The sequence below is a fragment of the Dermacentor albipictus genome, unplaced genomic scaffold (genome assembly GCF_038994185.2).
Source record: "Dermacentor albipictus isolate Rhodes 1998 colony unplaced genomic scaffold, USDA_Dalb.pri_finalv2 scaffold_22, whole genome shotgun sequence".
Taxonomy (NCBI): Eukaryota; Metazoa; Arthropoda; class Arachnida; order Ixodida; family Ixodidae; genus Dermacentor; species Dermacentor albipictus.
The window spans coordinates 455,104-475,871 of NW_027225576.1; the positions used below are offsets into that span (position 1 = coordinate 455,104).

The 20,768-nt window shown below is 45.1% G+C and overlaps 2 protein-coding genes across 2 annotated transcripts in view; one reads left to right on the forward strand and one right to left on the reverse strand.

The window, feature by feature from the left end:
- The window catches only part of LOC139052354 (uncharacterized), a 40,464-nt gene extending 22,516 nt beyond the window's left edge, over window positions 1-17,948 (forward strand). The window contains exons 7-10 of the mRNA XM_070529439.1: window positions 2,505-2,611; window positions 10,530-10,593; window positions 14,608-14,775; window positions 17,602-17,948. Of these exons, the coding sequence (XP_070385540.1) occupies window positions 2,505-2,611; window positions 10,530-10,593; window positions 14,608-14,775; window positions 17,602-17,672 (410 nt within the window). The 3' untranslated portion in view covers window positions 17,673-17,948. The remainder of the gene's footprint in view (window positions 1-2,504; window positions 2,612-10,529; window positions 10,594-14,607; window positions 14,776-17,601) is intronic.
- Window positions 1-20,768, reverse strand: part of LOC135897083 (uncharacterized) — a 497,858-nt gene that overhangs the window by 261,581 nt on the left and 215,509 nt on the right. The gene's annotated exons all lie outside the window — the stretch shown is intronic.

Sequence of the window (20,768 nt, forward strand, 5' to 3'; positions counted from 1 at the left end):
GACAATACAACCGAGACAATTATTCCTTCATTATACAGGTCATTTCGTTATAGAGGTGTTCGTTGTAGAGGCGCTCAACTGTATACTACAGTCAACTCCCTTTAATTCAACCCTTTAGGAACTGCAAATTTGGGTCAAAGTATCCGTAAGGTCAAATGAAGGAGGGACACAGGAATTGGATGGCGAAAATCGCGTAAGAGATCCGGTTTTAGAAACCATACGTTTATGTATCTGCAACACCTAATGTATGCTGTATCAAAATGGTTTGGCTAAAAGTGCCTAAAAATATATTTATTTATCAGTGCACAGGAAAAAAAACAGCTTCAAATTGCGCAATTTCACAGCAGATCACGGAGCCATATCTCGTCTTTCTCACCCACTAGTTGGCCAGAAGCGCATACTTCGGAAGCGGCCGTGCTGCGAAGGTCTTGGACATCGTGGTCTCGGCATTACAACTGTGTGTCAGCCACATACGAGCCCTAAAATTGTTGTTTATGTCGCTTCGAGCAAAAAAAAAAAATTAGATGTTCAAAAGGTAGAACGTTGCTGTGAACCGTTATGAATGATCGGCAACGTGTGAACTAAGCATTACCGATCCTTCAGAACATAGCGTGGCGGCAGCACGTGGTACAGTGTTCTCGCCGATTCGGGCTGCGTGAATAAGAACAGCAATGTCTGAGTGGCCATTGCTTCCGTAATGGAAGGGCATCCTAGACAATCATTCCAAACCATTGAAATAGGTGTAATGCACATCGTACGGTACGGACAATTGTGGAAGAACGAAAGTGCCGCCATCCTGCATCCAATGTTACGGTGGCACATGCACCATCGGATGTGCCGTGCTGTTTACGCTGTAGGCCTGCTTTCTCTCTCTGCCTGGAATGCAAATGACCTTCGTTGCGGCTTCTGAAATAGGCGTGTGGCGGTTGCTCACTCATCGCGAAGGCTTTGTCATCATTGCGGTCTGACTGGAGCAGGGTGCATGCTGAGATGTGCCCAAATTGGTGGTGCTTCCATGGTTTATCACTCCATGTGAACCCTCTTCTTACCGTGATTAGGTTTGAAGCTTTCGTTGTAACAGTACAGCAATTTAAAAAATATTCCTCATATCTGTAACTAGATTTATGGGGCAGTGTTGGAAAATAAAAAATGTACCTAATTGTAGCTATTAGTCCATAGACCATTTTATCTGGCATCATTACTAGTGGGTTCGACTGTAGCATATATTGTCGCGGTTCCACTATGACCTGCCGTGGTATCGCAGTGGCTATGGCTTTGCACTGGTGAGATCAAGGTCGCAGGTTTGGTCCCAGCTGCAGCAGCTGCACTTCTATGCGGGTGCAATACAAAAGCCCCTCTGTACTTAAATTTAGGGGCATGCTAAAGAACCTCAGGTGGATCATATTAATCCAGTGTCCTCCAATATGGTGTGCCTCATAATCGTATTGTGCATTTTGTTCCATAAAATACCAGAATTTAAGTTTTGCATCGTAAGGTTCGTAACAGCACAACACAAGATGCAGACAAGAAGGAAGATAAAAAAACAATATGGTGCAGACTCTCCACTGATATTTTATTGAAGAGATGTCTAACAAATATAGCTGTATCAGTTTAAGAACCATGACATGCGCAGGACACACATACATCAAGGCAATTGTGACGAACTGATGCATAGTCAAAAGTGACAAAGGTAACATAGTTCCTTGTCATGAACAGCAATTGACTGTTCGCTGATACATGCCGTGTCCCTAATCTTAATATTGTAAGCCTCAGCGATTTCTCTTGTCAATTGGCTTGCGTGCTTATAAATGACCTTAATGTTTGTTTGTTTTTAAATAGGGGGCTGCAACTGCACGACTTGCAATGCTCTGGGAGATAAAAAAAAAACTCGGCTTTGCTTACATGTACGGCTGAATTACATACCTTAATGTACCTAATAAGTTGTTCCTTATTCTTACCTACCTCAGTGGCTTAGCGTCTGTGGTGTTGCATTGCTAAGCACGAGGTTACGCGATGAAATCCTGGCTGCAGCGGCCACATTTCGATGGGGGCGAAATGCAAGAGCGCTCGTATCCCTTGCACTGGGGGCATGTTAAAGATCCCCTTGTTGGTCAAAATTAGTCAAGTCCCCCACTACGGTGTATCTCATTATGAAATTCTGGTTTTGGCATGTAAAACCCTAGAATTCAGTTCAATTCCTTGTTCTTCCCAGATGTACTACTTATAGGAGAGCCTGGCAGTCACTGAAAATGCGGTGCTCACTGAATTGAGTGTAGGGAATGTTTTACTTAACTTGAACGTCTATTTGAGTTTGTGGTTGGCATAGATATCCTCGGTGCCAAATGTGAAACGAGAAGCACATTTGTTACAAATATTTTCAAGTCCCTTGTCCTGTCTTAGCTCAACAAAAGGATGGGTGAGCGCGCCGGAGTTCATACAATTTTGAAAATGTCTGTTAATGCTCCCTTTAACAGGTGTCCTCGATTGCTATGTTCTTCCCTCAGGACTTTCAGACTACTTGCAGCTTGAGCCTGTGAAGCTCTTCTGTGAAATACCTGAGTGCCCCGAACCAGTTCCAGACATGCCGGTCCCAGAGGTGGAACTTGGTGATGTAAGTGGCGCTGTGATAGCGAGCGGCGCAGGCTCTGTTCTGATGAATATGTTGTAGCTACAATGTGCAAAATGTCTTGCAGCCTCGTACAACTGTCTCTAGTTGATGGCACACTTGCCTTATTGGACAAGCCTCCAAACTTCAAACCAGAAAGCACGTGTAAGCATAAATGCATTACGCTTACGCATAAATGCATAACCAAAAGTAGGCATGTATGCTACTTGTAAGCTGCACATGACAGCCATGTAAAGCAGAGACAAAATATGTCAACAAAACAGTTGCGAGACTCGCTAGTATAGTTCGGGTGACATTTCACCAAAGGGAAAGTAAGTACAACAAGAATGGGCATGTGAGCTCACCATCTTGGCACTGCTTTGGGTTACTTTGAAGGCGAGAAAAAGTAACAAATGCACAAAACAATCCAGAGACTTAGGCTGTGCTTTGGGCGACCTTGTGCCCGAGAAAATACAACAAAAACATAGGGCTTGGTGTTAGTTCTATACCGCTGTATTCAATGCAAGTGAAAGGACCAAGCAGCACCAATCGGCTCTATGGGGAGTCATTATTGAGCATGAACCCAAGAAAGATGGAAGGATACTGCCAGTTTTGTGATACAGTCGAACTCGCTTATACTGGTTTTAACAATATATCGGTTATAACAAGAGGCTGCAACACTGCCCACTTAGTACGTTTCCTATGGCGAAATAACCCACTTACAGTGAAAGTTCGTTACTACGAACACATTAACAAACTTTTCAGAAATCCCCTGCCGACTTCTTATAGTTTCAATGTAAAAGTATTTAATTACTACGATCTTCGGAATACCGCTCGTTATACCAATCATTCTTCAGCTTCCCTGAGATGTTAATGCCTCAGTACTATGAATTAATATTCAGAAATCTGGGGATCCTTAGATTTTCGAGTATCCTTCATGGCAACTGAAACAGTAGGCTAGCAGACAAGGCGCAGAGAGAGAACGTCACAGCGCATGTGTTCGCAAAACCCGCGACTGTGCCCGAGAAAAAAAATGGGTGCGGCTGAGTGGAGGCGATGACGCATCAAGTTTTGCGAGTGCATGCTCCGCCCAGAAAAATGTCTCCTAGCAACGGAGGTGTATCTCTTCGTTCTTTCACCCTTCTTTCTGCACATGCCTCTTTCTTGCGCTCTTCTTTCTGCGGCCGTACTAGCTATGTGCATGGTGAAATGTACTGTCCGTACTCGCAGGGATGCCATACGCTCGCACTTTGCCCTTTACAGACACTGTTTCCTCGAGCGAGACAGTTGCAGTGCCCACGGCAAGAAATGTGAAAAACAAACGCCAAGCAAGAAACATTGCGCTTTGGAGGCGACATTGTGCTACCTTTTTGTCCGTAGTTTTTTCGGTGCCAGCATCTGTTTTGCGTGCTTCTCTTATACAGTGCTTCAGTGGTGTGTGGTGGCAGAATCTGTGGAATATAGCACTGTGCATGCGGAGAGCGAACGGTGAAAGTTTTCATGTATAGCTCGTGTAGTGACAACTTACGAACTGATGGGTTGATGGGTGCAATGGTTAATTTTAGGGCTTTTACTATGACAATCTTTGAGAATAATGAACAATTTAATGCGGTCCCCTGAAGTTCGTTATATTGAGATTTCACCGTACTACATTGCCACCATGTCGCATTATTGGATATAACAACGAACTCTGGCTGCTGGGTGTCCATGCCTAAAGGTAATGAAATGCAAAATCCTCGAAAAGAAAAAAAGCATATGAGAAATTCAAGCCGCTGTCTGATGGTTCACCTCCCCAACACTCACCGTGCACACATTTTTCAGCATTCTCCACATTGTCAGCCTCGTGCATCTCGCTCCCCTTTGAACACAAATGGGCTGCGCCCATAGTTTTATGCGGCGCCACCGTCCGAAACGCCAAGGAACTCTGCCAACTGCATCGCTTCCAGATTGCTCGTTGGTCTCTCACCAAACCCGTGATATTCCTATAGGGCCAATGGGGCCTGTTCTCGCAGGTGACTCTAGCGCCACCTAAATTTTAACGGTAGTTGCAGTGATACAAGAAAAATGTTCACTTACTAATATTAGATGACGTTTGCAATATTAATCAGTTCTAACCTAAATTTAAAAGCAACAGGTGACATCTAAATAACTTCTAGTTGCTTAGAAAGTTGTGTGTATCGAAAGTGCAGTGACGCTTGTGAGCAGTGCTGCTTAGCAGATGACTGACACCGGTGGCATCTGCCTCTGCTATTGCTGTTCCGCTGCCCTTTTGCATTGGCCAGATGTATCCCAAGTTTATCTCGTTCACATACAGTTGAACCCGGTTATATTGCACTCGCAAAAACCGCTATTAGTTAGAGCACAGGTCCCTCATGCACATAGTAGGGGGTTGCAGAGTGGCACCATTAAATCCTCCGAACCCTTACCCCACTAACGAGCTTTGGGAGAGAGCCTTGGCCAGCTCCGACCTCTGGGATCAGCAATGGCTGATTGCGAGGGCCCAGGACACGGCCCGAGCTCAAGGCATTCTGGAATGAGGACGCCTCTCCAAAGCTGCATTCATCCAATAAAAATGTTTATTCTCTCTCTCTCAACATAGGACATAATTCGATATAAGCCTGCTAAAGAATTGGACGTAATAAAAGCACATACCATTTATAAAAGCGCTTTATTGATGACACTAGCTTAGTTTTGCATTAAATAGTCCTGTATTTTCTTCTGCTTAAGCAACTTCGCTGCCTGCGACCTTCCACATTCACGCAGGAGCGCTGGACTAGTGCGAATGCACCTGTCACCTCGAAGGATGTGGTCTAAGGATTATCATTACTTTCCTCATTGTAACTACTTTCACTTGTGCTCGGTACAATGTGGGCAATGTAGTCTTCATTTTCAGACTCCCGTGGTAGTGACACCATCATCCGCACTCACGAACTCGATCTGTCAACGGCTTCTGGAAATTCTGACGGCTCACTCTAAACTTTGGTATACCAGGAACGGCTTCATTGCACTCATCAGTTTGCAGTCGTCACTGGGCATGCGGAAGCCAGCACATGTAAAGCAGTTTCGGATGAACCACTTGTACACGGCTGCCTTGACGTCTTATACACGGCCGTGCACACACATCGGACACCTTGGGCATCGGGTCGTTTGTCCACTTTAGGCCTAATCTCCCCGTATTCTTCAAGATTGGCCGAGAGGGCTCCCCAGAACCTTGTACAGTGTGGCGACATCCAACTTCTCAGCAAGTTCAACTTGATTTAGGATTTTGAGCTTCACAGCGAAAAGTGAATTCTGCCGCTTTGCGCTGCGGGAGAAGGCCCACAAGACGCAAACACCATAAACGAGAAAAGCAGCGAGACAACTCGGACTTGCACAGCTTGCACATGGAAGGAACAAGAGCCTCACTGAGCAAGCACTGCGGGCCAGCCAGGATAATTTCTTGCCGGGGGGTGTTGATGGCTTGCCTTACACGGCACAGCATGCGGCGCAGTCGCGGTAGGCAGAGCGGGTGGATGGAGCCGCACCGCTGGGCTAAACTACTTTTGGGATATGTTGGCGGGTTTCCCTGCCGGTGCGTGGAAAAGTGAACTTCTTGGGGCACTGTTGCACCACTTGCCGTTCGATATGTCTGGAGTCGCTGCTATTTTTGTGTAACTTTAATTAATTTAGTGTAACTTTTGCACTATATATATATATATATATATATATATATATATATATATATATATATATATATACATATATATTCTTATTTGACACTCGGAGTTTGCTTGTATATTTACTTTTGAAGGTTGGCACTGCTGCATAGGTCAAGCAAAAGCTCAATGCTAATCACACCAACATTCTGCAAAAAAAATATTATGACAGCGTCAATGTTTCCATAAAATAAAAGGCACGTGAATAGCGTTAAGGTATACTGATGCATAAGTGTTTATGTGCAAAAAGATACTACGTACAGTCTTGCCACATATTTTTGGAGAATGCAAGCTGTCCGCCGCTGAATGAATAAATACATCCAACCATGTAATGCCATCGTAGGTGGGCATGTTGCTAAAGTTCGTACACTTTCATAGCTGAAGATGTCACACCACTTCATTCACAGTATTCAAGTAACTGAAGCTCAATTTACGCATAAACACGCAGCTTTCAAAAATGTGAATTCTGTTCCGACTGTTTGTCTTCTGGTCCAGACTGCCTGCTCTCTCTTACCATCACCCATTCCAGAAGTTCTCACAATATAAAACTTTTGTGTGTTTAAGCTGAATTTGCTTCAAAGGGTTTAAAATTGAAAGAAATGTTTTTGTGTGCGTATTTGTTTGAAGCATTTCAAATAAAGTTGACAATGTATAAAGCCTTAGCTGGCACTTCGATTACCATTGCTGGTGATACACTGTAGTCATTACGATAGTGGCGACACCCCAAGGCTTGGATGCGAAACATGCCACAGACTTCCCTTCATTATGTGCAGTAAATAGCTCGTGCTCGTATTTGTTTCATTCAACGCTCATTTCATTCAGCTCATTCAACGTCATCGTCGCTGCTAGACTCGTCGCTGTGTTCCTTGTCACTGTCACCTTCAAACAGAGCACTATCTTCAGTACCGTCAAGCTCATTAGATATGCTGCACTTTTTAAAGGCATGCACGATCAAAGTACCTGGGATGTCGTCCCACGCTGCAGCTACCCAGCCCACTAGCTGCGATAGCGATGCACTTTTGATGCGGCCCGTTGCCGTTAGCATGTGGTCTTCGTCAGTCAACCAGTCCGTGTAATATTAATTTCCGCAGACGATCCTTGAGAGGTTTGTTGATGCAGACATCAAGTGGCTGCAACTGGCTCGTCATGCTGCCCGGTATGACAGCGAGGTCCGTGTTCGCTTGGGCGAGCGCAGCCTTCACGTTGTCGGTCAAGTGCCCACGGTAAGAGTCGACGACAAGGAGCGAGTTCTTTGTCAAAAGGGCTCCTGGACGTTGTCACCACACTATCTTAACCCACTCTTCCACCATCGCACCAGTCGTCCACACGTTCTCATTTGCCCACACAATGACATTTCTTGGGAAAGTTTCTCGAGCAGGCAGTGTTTTCCTTTTAAATATTATATAAGGAGGGAGTTTGTCCATCAGCTGAACAGTATCGCAGTTGCGCGCTGCTTCTCGTAGCCCGCAGAGCGCACCTTCACCTCCTTGGCACCCTTTTCATTCACGGTGTAGGCCACTGGCATATCAAAATACACAGCCATCTAATCTGCGTTGCCGATTTGCCCAAGGTTGTAGCCTGCTGCTTCTCTTTCACAGCATGTAGCGCTGAAAAGCTATCCGCTTTTCTTCAACTTCGCTTGGCAGTTTCTGGGTGATTGAAGTGCGACGTCGGAGGCTGAAGCCGAAGCGCTTCATGAATTTTTGAAGCCAGCCCCAGCTGGCTTTGAAATCCTTTGGCGTTAGGCCTCGCTCCCTCGAAAGTTCTTTAGCTTTCACTTGGAGCACGTCTGTTGTCACTGGAAGGGCAGCTGCTCTCCGTCTGAACAGAGTCAGCCAAAACTGTCTCCACTTCGTGGTGACGGCCTTTCTTCGGTCCTCTAAATGCCATCCTCGTTGCGGCGCCTGCAAAATGTTGCTGTCATTGTCCTCTGCAACGACGGACATTCTTCTCGTTGACGCTGAAGTCCCGCCCGCCTTGAAGGTTCGATAATGCCTCTGTGGCTATCGCAACTTTTTGCTTGAAAGTGGCACTGTAGTGGCATATCCTGCTTGGTGCCATCGCGATAACACCATGCCGCACACGGATACGGCTGACACGACACAGGTCAAAATGGTGACCTCGCTTGTGTACAGTTGGCTACTGGCACAGCTAGTAGCGGCTGCGATACTGACTTTTCTAGGTGCCGCTAGCTGTGGACCATATTTAGCAGTTTCAATTAAAAACTGGCGCATTTTTTCAAATCCTCGAATCTAAGCTGACCCTAGAGTTTGGAATATGATTATTTGAAAAAAAAACTATCGGCCTAGATTCGAATAAATACGGTACTGTACATGCAGCGACCTATTCCACATGTGTGTTGTCTTACATGCCTGGTGGACCTTGCTGTTCGCTTCTCTTTGCTATTTGCATGTCAAGCTGGGTCATTCCACATGAAACATCCCAGACCCTAAAAGCGATCGCCACCGATTCTCTCGAGAAAAAAAATTAATATGCACAACCAATCTCGCTGGTAGCTACTGCTGAACTCTTTTCACTGCAAAACTATTTGGGCCACAATCGAATTCTGCCCTGCTTATGAACTCTTTATGCATAAAATACAGGCACATGCTTATTTATGTGCGGTGCATGGCAGTGAAGTATCCGTTTATTCTGTTTCAATATCAATGGCCCCTGCAACTACATTTTACGATATGTTTGTGCAATGAAAGTAAACCACGACTGTTTCGAAGTCGTCAGGACTGGATAGCTATCAGACGCAAGACATTGTGCATATAGCTGATTGACTGTTCTGTAAGTATTGCAGATCGGGAGATTACGAGTTATGGAAGAACCTGAATTGTCTTCTACGCTACGGTTGGCATGGAGTGCTGACAAGTTTGAAGAAGTTTAATATCGTCTGCTGCTAGTGTGTGTGGTCCTGGTCAAGCACCGTTAACGTTCTGGTATGAAACAGCAGAAAAAAAGGTTACTGTAATTCTGCCTTCGTTTAGGACACAATGAGGTTAAGTTAGCCACTATCTGCCCCTACGAAAAGCTTGTAACTATGCTGTATTTGCCTCCCTCACCACCCTGAGCCTCCAAATTCAGAAGTGAACTGCTGAACATAAGCCGTTTACGATGTATTTATACTGTAGTAATTTCAAGTGGAACAGCACACGATCGCTTGACAAATAGCTAGTGTATATGCGTGTCAGGAAAATAGCTGGCGGCACATACGTGTTCTGCAGTGAAGACAGTTCGGGGAAATTAACATTTCTAGATCTCAAGCTGATAGGTTGATGCACATAATACGCTATCTTCAATATTTTTGTTTGTGGGGCTTTAACACCTAATTTAGGTCTGTCTGGAAGTCTTTTTGGTAACATTGGAAGTAATTTCTTGGAAAGTACTTGATTTTAGTCTACCATTATCTTCAGCATAAACTATTGCAAAAGGAGAAAATAGTAAGAAAATATTTTGGCCGAAACGTCAATGGTGTTTATGGAAACAGTTCCTCAAAACAAAATTTTTTTGCTGTTTTATTGAGCCTAATAAATGCAAAAAATTTGTGTTCACCCATGACATCATGTGAAAGAACCACATCAGTAAAATATTCTGAGACAAGATTTGTCGTTATACTTAGTTATGCACTTGATTGAAAAAAGTTTACCTCCAACCAACTTTTGATTCTTTGAAAACTTAGCTCTTGCATCACCTAAATCTTTTTTTTAACAAAAATACTTTCGTGAAACTTTGTTCACACATTCGCCAAATAAATCCTAGTCCAATTTCTCTCCAAGAGAATCGGCGTTGGTCAATTTTGAGTTTTGGGACATTTTGCATAGAATGGCCCAGCTGTATTTTCCAGATTCTTTAACGTTGCCTGTCTCCTAAAGCATCTGATGAAGAAGAGAAAGTTCCATGGAGGTCCACATGATGGGGAAGTTTTACAAAGAGTCACGTTGTTATACAACTGACGGTTAGCACATAGCTATGACAGAAAGCCATATAAGTTCCTTTGTTTCTGCTCCCAAAGTGGTTCCTGGAAGCAGGGCAGTGGCCAGTCCAGTCCTCTGAGCAGGCAAAAATTTTCAACTATGCACCTTTCCTTTTTTTTTTCATTTTGTGCTATTTTAAGTTAGACAAGTTTTTTTTTCTTTCGTGAGTAACTGATGGCAACTGAATGGAAAAAGTTGCTTTAGCTGGTTCTGGGGCCTAATGCTTGTTCACTATCACCTGTTTTCCAGGATGGGCCTTCTGACCCGGATGAAGAGTCCGAAATCGAAGCCGCGCACCTGTATGACGACGAAGGTGGGGGCATTGCCCATATCTTTGTTTTATAGTTTGCATGCAGGAATGCCCAGCTTCACTGGAATACTGTGTCGGCCATAGGCAAGAACTGTAAGGTTGTGGTGGAGATAACACTTTAAATAGAATAGCCTCTGGCAGGTAACATTTTTTCAGGCACTAACTCTTACTTGGGAAGGTTGGAACCTGTTATGGCTGCAGTATGTAGATAAATGCAATAAAAAGAAACAGCTGTCTGTTTCGTATCATCTGTCAGTCTTTCATTGTGCTTAAGTTTGGTGCATTTTTCAAATGCTACGACATATAGGTAATGTTGTGGTAGCTGGGTGGTGTTACGAACTGCTGTGGCATGCGCCAGCTCATCATTTCACATAAGTATTCTTGAGGGAGCTTTGCAATTAGTACAGTGCTTCATTCAGCCTGGGAATGATTGGCTGTACATGAATCTGTTTAACCTTTCTAGGAAGCCATTGTTGCAAGTTTCTTTTGCGGTAATTATTAGCCTTATTTAGCCTCTACAGTCGTATCCAGCTATATCGAACTCGCAAAAGACGCCTATCAGTTCGATATAGAGCATAATTCGATATAAGCCTGCTAAAGAATTGGATGTCATAAAAGCGCATATCATTTATAAAATCACTTTACTGATGAAACAGGTTAGTTTCGCATGAAATAGTCCTGTATTTTTTTCTGCTTGGGCAGTTTGGCTACCTGCGACGCACGCACTTCTCCACATTGTCTCAGGAGTCGGAGCAGCTGACGGTAGCCTTCCAGATTCGCGCAGTAGTGCCAGACTAGTGCGAGTGCACCAATCACCTCAGAGGACGTGAGCTAAGGACCGTTGTTGCTTTCCTCGTTCTGCCCACTTTCACTTGTGCTCAGTGCGACGTCAGCGATGTAGTCTTCGTTTTCGGGCTCTCCCGTGGTCGCGACACCATCATTTGCACTCACTAACTCGTCCACTTTTGATTCGTCAACAGCTTCTGGAAATTCGCACGGCTCGGTCCAAACTTCAGCAACACCGGCAGCGGCTTCGTTGCACTCATCAAAATTTAGTCAGCACCGAGCATGTGGAAGCCGGCACGTCGGAAGTGATTTCGGATGAACCCCTTGTACACGACCGTGCGTATGCGTTGGGCACCATGGGCACCGGGTCACGGGTTTGTCTGCTTTAGCCCTAATCTCCCACTTATTCTTTAAGATCGTGCTGAGAGTGCTCCTCAGAACCTTGCACGCTGCGGAGCATCAGACTTCTCAACGCGTTCGACCCGATTTATGATTTCGAGCTTCACAGCGAAAGGTGAATTCTGCCGCTTCATCACGGCAACAGTGCGGTAGAAAGGCGCAAACACAATGCACCCGGAAAACAGCGAGACAACTTGCACTTGCGCCATCTTGCACAACGAGGGCACAAGAGCCTCTGATTGGCCATTTGAGCAAGTGCTGCGGGTGGGCCAGGATCATTTTTTGAAGGGTGGTGTCGACGGCTTGCTAGACGCAGCACGGTCATGGTAGGGACAGTGGTTTGATGGAGCTGTGCCGTGGAATTTCCCTGTCGCCGCAAGGGAAAGCCAACTTTTGAGGGCACTTTTCCGCCGCTTGACGTTCGATATATCGGGAGTCCCTGCTATTTTTGTTCGATGTAAGCGTAACTTTTGCTATATATACTTATTGTAACTATACCGTGTTCAGAAATTGTTCTATATAAAGAATAATCCGATGTAAATGGGTTCGATATGGCAGTGTTCGATTGTATTTTGTTGTTGTGCTATTCTTGGAGCATAAAAATAAATGTTAGTTGCCCTCAGTGACTGTTGCTTGTCAGAAATCTAGATCTGGTTACATGCGCACTGTAAAATGTTGCAACTCATTGATGCAGTTGGTTTCTTCTTCCCTTAATGTGATTTGAATTGGCTGAGCCAAAAGATGGTGCAGTTACATTGTGTAATGTACAAATTCATATTGGGTACGCTGCTTCAGTTAACATATGAAGAGAAAAAAAGGAGGCAGAAATGTCTGCTTACTACCGTTCCTTTTGTGCATGTGGATAACGCACATTAGTAACTTCAGCATTTGGTTTACTGTGCTAGTTTCCACACAAATGTATTGTCTCGCTGCATGGCAGACCTGAAGGAAGAGAAAGTAGGAGTGTGCAAGAAGCTGCCTGCTGGCCTTGAGTGATCGTCCTGTCCCTTGTGCTATGCTAAACATCCATCATCTTGTAAACAAACCCACCCCATCTGTTACTATATGACAAAGAGGATGAGGACCAGCAACTGTGCAAGCTGTTTGTCCTTGTTACTTTTATTTTTTATGGAAACCAACTCTGTAAACCGAAGGCCACACTGACTAGCTCCAGTTGAAGCCTTGTGCGAGTAACTACAGCAAGGCCACATGTGTTGGGGTGCGGCGCATGCATTTCGGCTACCGTAAAATTGCTAGAAAGTGGGAAATTTTCTCTTGCCCTCGGACTGCCATGAAATCTCGACATGGATGTGGACAGCAGTCGGGCTTTCATATCGCTTGGCGTAGTGGTAAACCACAGCTGTTTCATTGCATTATTGTTTCCTCTATGTTGTGTGGTCAGCCTCTGGTCAAATTTCATTGCTCGGATTTTGTTGTTTACTTGAATATTGATTGATTGTAACCTGTGTAGCTAGAGTATAAACTGTAACCTGTGCAGGTAACTTGTCAGCTAGTAAAATACAACCAGATGAAGCCACGGGAAATTTCAAGCACCGACCATTCGTTGAAAACAAAAAGGAAAAAGACGTTTCGGCTCCACTACGAGCTCTATAGCCTCTCAGATTAGGAGGCGCACGCTACCAATAAACAGTGCAAGCCATGCCCTAGTCTCGGAGGTCATGCCCGCTTTGGCTGATAAAACTCTCCAGGGGACGGCATTTTTTTTTCCGGTCAGCACTATCATTATAATCACTTAATGCAGAATGCTTTTTTTTCCCTGTTAAGGTGTCGATTGCTATTTTGCACATGGTTTTCGCAGAGCAGCAGGTGTGTCTCAGACATCACACCTCTGTGTGTGTGTTTGTGCGGTTTCGCTTTCGTGTGATTGGCGCTACCTCCTGTGCCTTCGGGAGAGCTAAGTGATGCGAAGAAGCGTGGCTCGTTTCTTTGATCTCCATCACGATCTCCGCCAACGGAGATCGCCAATGCGGTAATGCTTTTGTCCTGTATACGGACACGTCACTCTTGTGCAAATCCAAGTAAATCTGATCGCCTCGAAACATAGTATAAGGCAAGGCGTTATTAGGTTCTTTAACTGCTGTAAGCCTAATAAATTATTTTTCTGGGTGAGGTTTTTTTGAACCTATCCATTCTTTATTCCCCCCCACCCTGAGGTCCGAAAAATTAGTTGGTGACTGTAGGGGGCCAAAATAAGACACATTTTGGTACGAGCACAATAAAGTGCAGAACTCTGCAAACAGCCTAAGAAAGCAACCTGTGATAAGGCAATGAAATGCAGGATGTTGTGCGAGAAAGTTAAATGCTGTTCCATGCACCAACTTCAAATTAGTGTCGTAGTGACTATATTTAGTTTTAGCAGCGCTGAATTTGCGGCAGACAGTTGATGCTGCTTGTCGCTGCTTTTTTTTTCCTCATATGGCAGGCACTAATAGCCGTTCTTATCCTTTACTATTTGGCCGCGAGCAAATGGTCTCAAATTTCTCATAACATATTTTAGTAGAATATGAGTTAAATAGCAACGAATATTCATTTTGTATTTGAACCTTCCAGATATTTCCATACTGTATTTTTTTTATTGTATTACATTAGCACCTTAAAAGACTGTTTCGCTAGTTGATGTTGTCTCTCATTTGTTTAGTGCACTTGGCACTAAAGAGACACATATAAAAATGGAAGGCCAGATGCAAGCGCTTGTTTCCCCTCAACAGCATGATGAGTTGCGAATATCCGAACCGCTGTGAGTTGGTCGTACGTGTTTTGTGCTGCGCAATGTCTGATGACTTACCGCAGTGTCTGATGCCTTCTCCGTAGTGGGCTTCTACGAGCTGCCAGATGAGTTCAAGCTGGAAGACAAGGACTTTGAGGTGCTGAGGGATGTGTGTGGAGTCAGGTTGCACCAGAAGCGCAGCGTGCCGGTCATCCCATCAACGCCCCCGCCGCTTGCGCACTCGCCCACACTGGATGTGGGCTACTTCGAAGGTGAGCACTGCTCTTGCGGGCTGGCACAGACACCACCAGCATGCAATCGACTGATCATATTGGGGACTCGCCCGATAATTCGGATGGCTTCGTGGCGGCACCGCCACGAATCATAGTTTCACATATCACTCAGATCATGATTTTGGCTCGTAGAACTCCCGAATTTAATTTTTGTCCGGGCATAATATACAGTGAAACCTCGTTAATACCTAGTTGGTGGGGACGTGGCACAAATACGTACTAACCGGTTATATGCCTCAACCGAAAATGACGAAAGTGAAGAAACTTTTTAAAAGTGAAGAAAAAGTAATGGTTAGAAATGTTCAGTTGCATGTGCAGCGGAGCCCCTCGCACTTGACGCCGCCCAAGTGAGCACTTAGTCTTCGACCTGAAAGAAGGGCATTGCGGACGCGCTGCCACGTCTGTTGCGGTAGCAGACTGTCACCACTGCGAGCGCTCTCCGACGTCGGCTCTGTGTGGGGATCACACGCACAGCGCCTGAACGCTGAAATTCGCAGGACGGTGCCGCCTCGGCTGAGGCTGCGTCCATGGGTACACAAGGTTCGCCCGGGTCTACAGGGTCGATCGAAATGATAATGCATCGCCAGACAGAGGGCACAGCAATGTAAAAAACACGTATTTCGCAAAGTGCGAAGGTTGGGCCGATTAGTCGGCAATAGGTGCACATATCATGTTGGATACACAGCGACAAACATGAGACGCTTCAACAGTCGTCGATCTAACCTGCACGCATAACCTCGGGACCGATCACGGGAGCCAACCGTACAAACATACTTGCGGCAAGCATTCCGCGACCACATCGGCAGCGATATTTCATCACGGCGGCATTGCCCAACATTTATCGACACTTTTATCTATAACAAGTACCGTGAAACCTTGTTACACTGTAATTGGCCAGAGCTCGGAAAAAGTGCGTACTAAACGGTAGTACTGATTAACCGAAATAGCATGAGATCGCCCACTTACTTGTCAAAAACATAACTCGTAGAGAGTGCAATGAAAGGGCGATGAAAGGGCAAAAACATGCAGTATTTATTCACTTCACGCGACCGAAGTGTTTTTCGTTTGATGCCGCGGCGGCCTAGCAGCAACAAAGAGTGGCCTCAAACTTACTGCAGCTGCGGGTCAGCTTTTCAGCCAGCTCCCACTTTTCGGCAAACACTCGCATGGCAAATTCCTCGTTGGCGTTGCGTATTCTCCGTGCATGGGCGCAGTAGTGCTGCAGAAGTTGCGGGGCGCCTTTTTCATCGCTGGTTGCTGTTCTCATTGCTACAATACAACAATGAGGCTGACATAATGCACAGCTTCTGCCACTGTTGGGCCTGAATCGCCCGTACTGTCGCTTTCCTTGTCGTCCTCATCACTGTCATTAGGCGACACTTCAGCAACAACAGAGGCGACTATGTCGAAAAGTCGAACCTCGAGCCGACATCTCTTCGCGGTCGCAGCAGCGCTGCCGAGCAACTTCTTTGCATTCCAAATGCCACACACCGTAGTCAATGGTAGATCTCCAGCTGTCGTGTGCCAGCACAGACTTCTTCGTGCCACGTTCGATAGCACGAACAATGTCCAGTTTTTCTTCTATGCTGAGCACCCAGTGTTTTTCATCTGAGCTTTGGCATGACACAAGTCCTAGCTTGCACGGTTCTACAACGCTCTCTGGCAAGGCGCCGAAATGATGTTGATGTGGCTTCACGCGCAAATGTACAGGGCGCTTGGAGGCTGTTGTGAACAAAGTCCGAAATGGTCGATGCCGTATATTTATGGCGCCATCTGTATGTTCAAAAAGCGCACCAATTTTTCAACTTCTTATTTTCTGTCATGTGCTACCGCTATGTGGAAATACAGGAAATTTTTTTCGCGCGCCTCCCTTTCACGGTTTTCATTGCATGGTTTGTTTTGGCGCTAGTTTGCTCCCACACGTCTATATACTACCGCTCGCGCATTGGCGCACGCGCGGTCGGATGGCGGTTTGGGCTTTGTTACGCGGGCGGTTTCGGCTTCTTGCACTTGCAAAACTGATGGCTATCTTGTTACTAATCGCTCAAAGGGCGACCACTTGTTTCTTGCTCATTTAGTTCTCCCGGGGGTGTGTTTGGCGCGAAAAAGTAGGTCTGAATTCCGCTCGTCAATGTTGAGCACAACCCTCCAACACCTGCTGCTAGTGAAGGGCCGTTAGTCAGGACCAGGTTTTGAGCATTTTGAACGCTTCGCTGCATAACACTGCAGTACTGCAAAGAAGCTGACAAAAACGACCAACAGCAATTTTTGTGGGTTCTTTCGAATAGAATATTCGAAGTTTCGGATATTCGCACACTGCTGCTTATTAGCCCTCCATGCTCTGGCTTTTGTGTTGCATTTGTATGTTAGTAATAAAGTGCAATGAGTCATAGTGAATGGTAGCTTTGCTTATGTTTAGTATTGTGTGCAACGTGACAGACACGCTGGGAACTAGCTCTCCTACCTTGATCTGCATGCTAACGCTAACTCTTTCTGGGTTTCTACAGCAGTCATTTGCATAGCAATTTTTCCTTGCACGAACTGGTGCGCCGTATCTTCGTTACACTTCATGACGGTCAAAGTGGGCACTGAAATCAGCTTGTCAACTTTTGGCAGTAGTGCGGCCTGCAGAAAGCTTCACTTGAGCTATGATGCAAAAAAGTTGCTGTGTATCTGCCATATGATTGGCCCACAGTTTTAGTTATCTCACTTATGAAGCCAATGACCTTTGTATTCTGTATGTTAACTTTAGCTCATAGAACTCCCATGCATTGCACTCACGCTCGTTCCTGGTGATTTTCACAGAAGACTTTGTGGACCTGGAGACCATCGAAAAGCCTTTACAAGACGAGCTTCAGTATGTGCCACTGGACTGACCGAGGGCCGCTGTAGAGCTTGCAGCCATGACTTGCAGTCCATTTTCAGTTTTAAGACCTTTAAGTGCATGGAGGAACGGACAGCACATAATCTAAACTCCATAGATTTTGTGACTGCTTCACTTAAAAAAAAAAAAAAGACGGAGCTCGGCTACATGCTGGGCCTGCCTTCTCTTGTCTTGACAAAGTGCCTGCCAGCAAGTTTCTGGCACTGCATTCAGGCTGTCGGGATGCACCGCTATAGCCTGTAAATAAAGTGCTCTTTTAAACACCTAAGCAATGTGTATTTAAACAATAGTTGCTAGTGGAGATGATTTCCTCCAACTCATTGCCCCCCTTTCTGAAGACTTTAGAACTCCATTGCTCTCCATGAAGGTAAAATGAAACCTAGTGTTCCTAGTTTACATGTTTTGAAACAGAATTTTCCTGCAGTTGCCCATTCTTTATACATTGTGTCTATGTACTGAAAAATGTCCCTAGCTTGCATTCGTGGTGAATCGTGCAATGCTGCAAATGCTAAGCAATGCTTGGCCTTTTAACTCGATAGTAGAGGAAAAGATGGTTTGCTGTTGCTGGGGCATGCTGTGGGCTTGAGCTGTGCTGCCGTTTCGTCCACTTCGATTTATTTTATGAGTAATGTAATTAGGCAGAATGATTTCTATTCAATTAAAGAAACTTCCTTGGCATTGGTGTCATTTCAACTTTCTACCTCGTACACTTATTTGCAAGAGGTGCAAGCCAGAGCCCTCCTCTATGCCTTTTTAGGCAGAGATGAATACCGATGAGGAGGTTGTTAGGGCAGAGAAAAAATGGGAAGCCTTCAGAGAACTGAACAGAAGTCATAGGCGGCGTAGATTGCTGATTTTACTGGAATAGTCTGGTCAGCCAGATGTTTTGATTTTTCGTGCAAGCAATGCCTACCTGCGAGTAATTCTGCTGTCTGCCAAAGGCGTTATTTAAAAGTTCCGAAAAACTTCAAAATAATCGGCCTGTATATGGTGCTGAAAGCGACAGCGTGCCTGTTTCCACAGTTCTTCATAGTAGCTAGTGCTTTAGAACCCGTATTATGTGATATTAAGCCTTCAGGGTGAGCCCGGGTCTTAACAGAACAGCATGTAGCATTTCTTCACCAGGGATGGCCGTCGGATTACTGTCGTCAATCATCGCCTTGCATCTGTTGTCGCACACATACACAAATGTTAGCCTCACACAAACACCTCTGTCTGGTAACACTTTCGCGAACCCCAAAACGCTGCATAGCCAGATACCTGTTAAATTGTTAGTGTTTGGTCCCTTTCAAAATGCTTCGCCTAGCATTGACTGCCACATGCACGAGATTCTTTTTTTCTGGCATAGTAATTTACAAATTACATTTATGTTTGATGGTTCAGCCGAGTTAAATAGCTGAATACAGCGATGCAGTAGAATATATAGCTGAGAAAGAAGTAGGCCACTACACTTAACAATGTCAAAGAAGTTTGTGTCATGCTCTTTCCTGCAGTACTCCAATCTCTACCATGACAGTTCTATTTGAAGCGCCGGGGAAAGCAGGCACTTGATGTGCAGCTTCATGCATGTGCATGCCACTTTGTGCATGTCCTGCATCATACTACAGCCTGGGGTTGCAAACATTGGGCACATTGAAGGACAGGGAACAGAGATGACAGACGCAATATATATGCGACGCTATGCGAGTGAAAGTTGATATGCAATGAGAAGCACGTCACTTTAGGGCAGACTGCGATGATGGCTGTAGAGTGGCGTATGTTGCTTGCTCTGGAACCCCATGTGCAACGGCGTTTGCAGCCAGATGCCCGGTTGGTAATAAACCTGAAACAGTTCTCGGAAGTATTGTTGGTGAATGAAAAGTCTGCACAGTGCCGCCGAGCCCAGAACCCAGATTGAAAATATCGCACTTTCTTGCAACTTTTTCTTCTTGAATTTTTATTGCAGTAGTATTAGACTTTGCCACACTATCTTAATGTCTAAAAAAATATTCAGCAATGTGTTTAGCATTGCTTCAATACAGCGACAACGCATTGTCAGCATCGAAACGAGTTGCGAGACGTGCGCTGCAGCGGGACTCCTCTTTTGTCCTTCTCTAATGACACTCTGTGCCATCTAGCACCGCTGCTGCCAAGTCTGCAGGTGGCCTCTGAAATGCATGGCGCGCCAATGCATGCAAACGCTGAGAAACTCTTAAAGCCTGTTTTACATGATGCTTTTTTCATTGCAACAGAAGTGCAATTTCAGTTGCATGCAACGGAAATGGCAGTCGAAGGTGCAAACTGTATACCGTAACGAATTTTAAGATAGAGATTTACGTGGCAAAACCACTATATGGTTATGAGGCATGCCGTAGTGGGGCACTCGGGGTGAATTCTGACTAATGAGCTTATTTAATGTGCACCCAATGCGTGGTACACGGGCGCCCCTGTCATAATACGGCTGCCGTGGCCGGGATTTGAACGCACATCCTCGGGCCTAGCAGTGTAGCGTGAAAGCCACTACACCACCATGGCGGGTTATCATAATGAATTTGCGACAGTGTCAGATTTAGCGCTTTGACTGGGAATAAACAGGAGTGTGAATTTTTTTTACAAGCATTAATGCACAATAAGCATCATTTAAACCGCTTGATCATTTTTATGATGCATCATTTTTTTACTGCACGGAAACCTATAAACCTTCAATATGTTGCAGACTTCGTATCCTTGCTGCACCTGCATTAACCCTCACTTTAAAATGTAATTGCATATTGCACTTACTTTAGTGCATTAAATTTCTCTTGTTTATGCTTCCAGTAACACGGCAATAGATATTAAAAAAAACTGCTTCACTGTAAACATCCCTGCCTTACCTTGCTTCTTTTTCTCTCTCCTGTAAAACGTATCCAACAATGTGGAAAGCAGGCAAATGCCTTGTTCTTATGAACAGTACATAACACATTAAACAAAAGCTTATCGAAATTTCTCGGTGAAGTCTGGCAGTTGCATCAATTCCTGCAAGTTATTGCATCCTTTCAAGTGCAGATGGTTCTTGCACATCCACAACTAATCAGACGTATCGCTAGCCATAAGCCGCGCCCCATAAGAG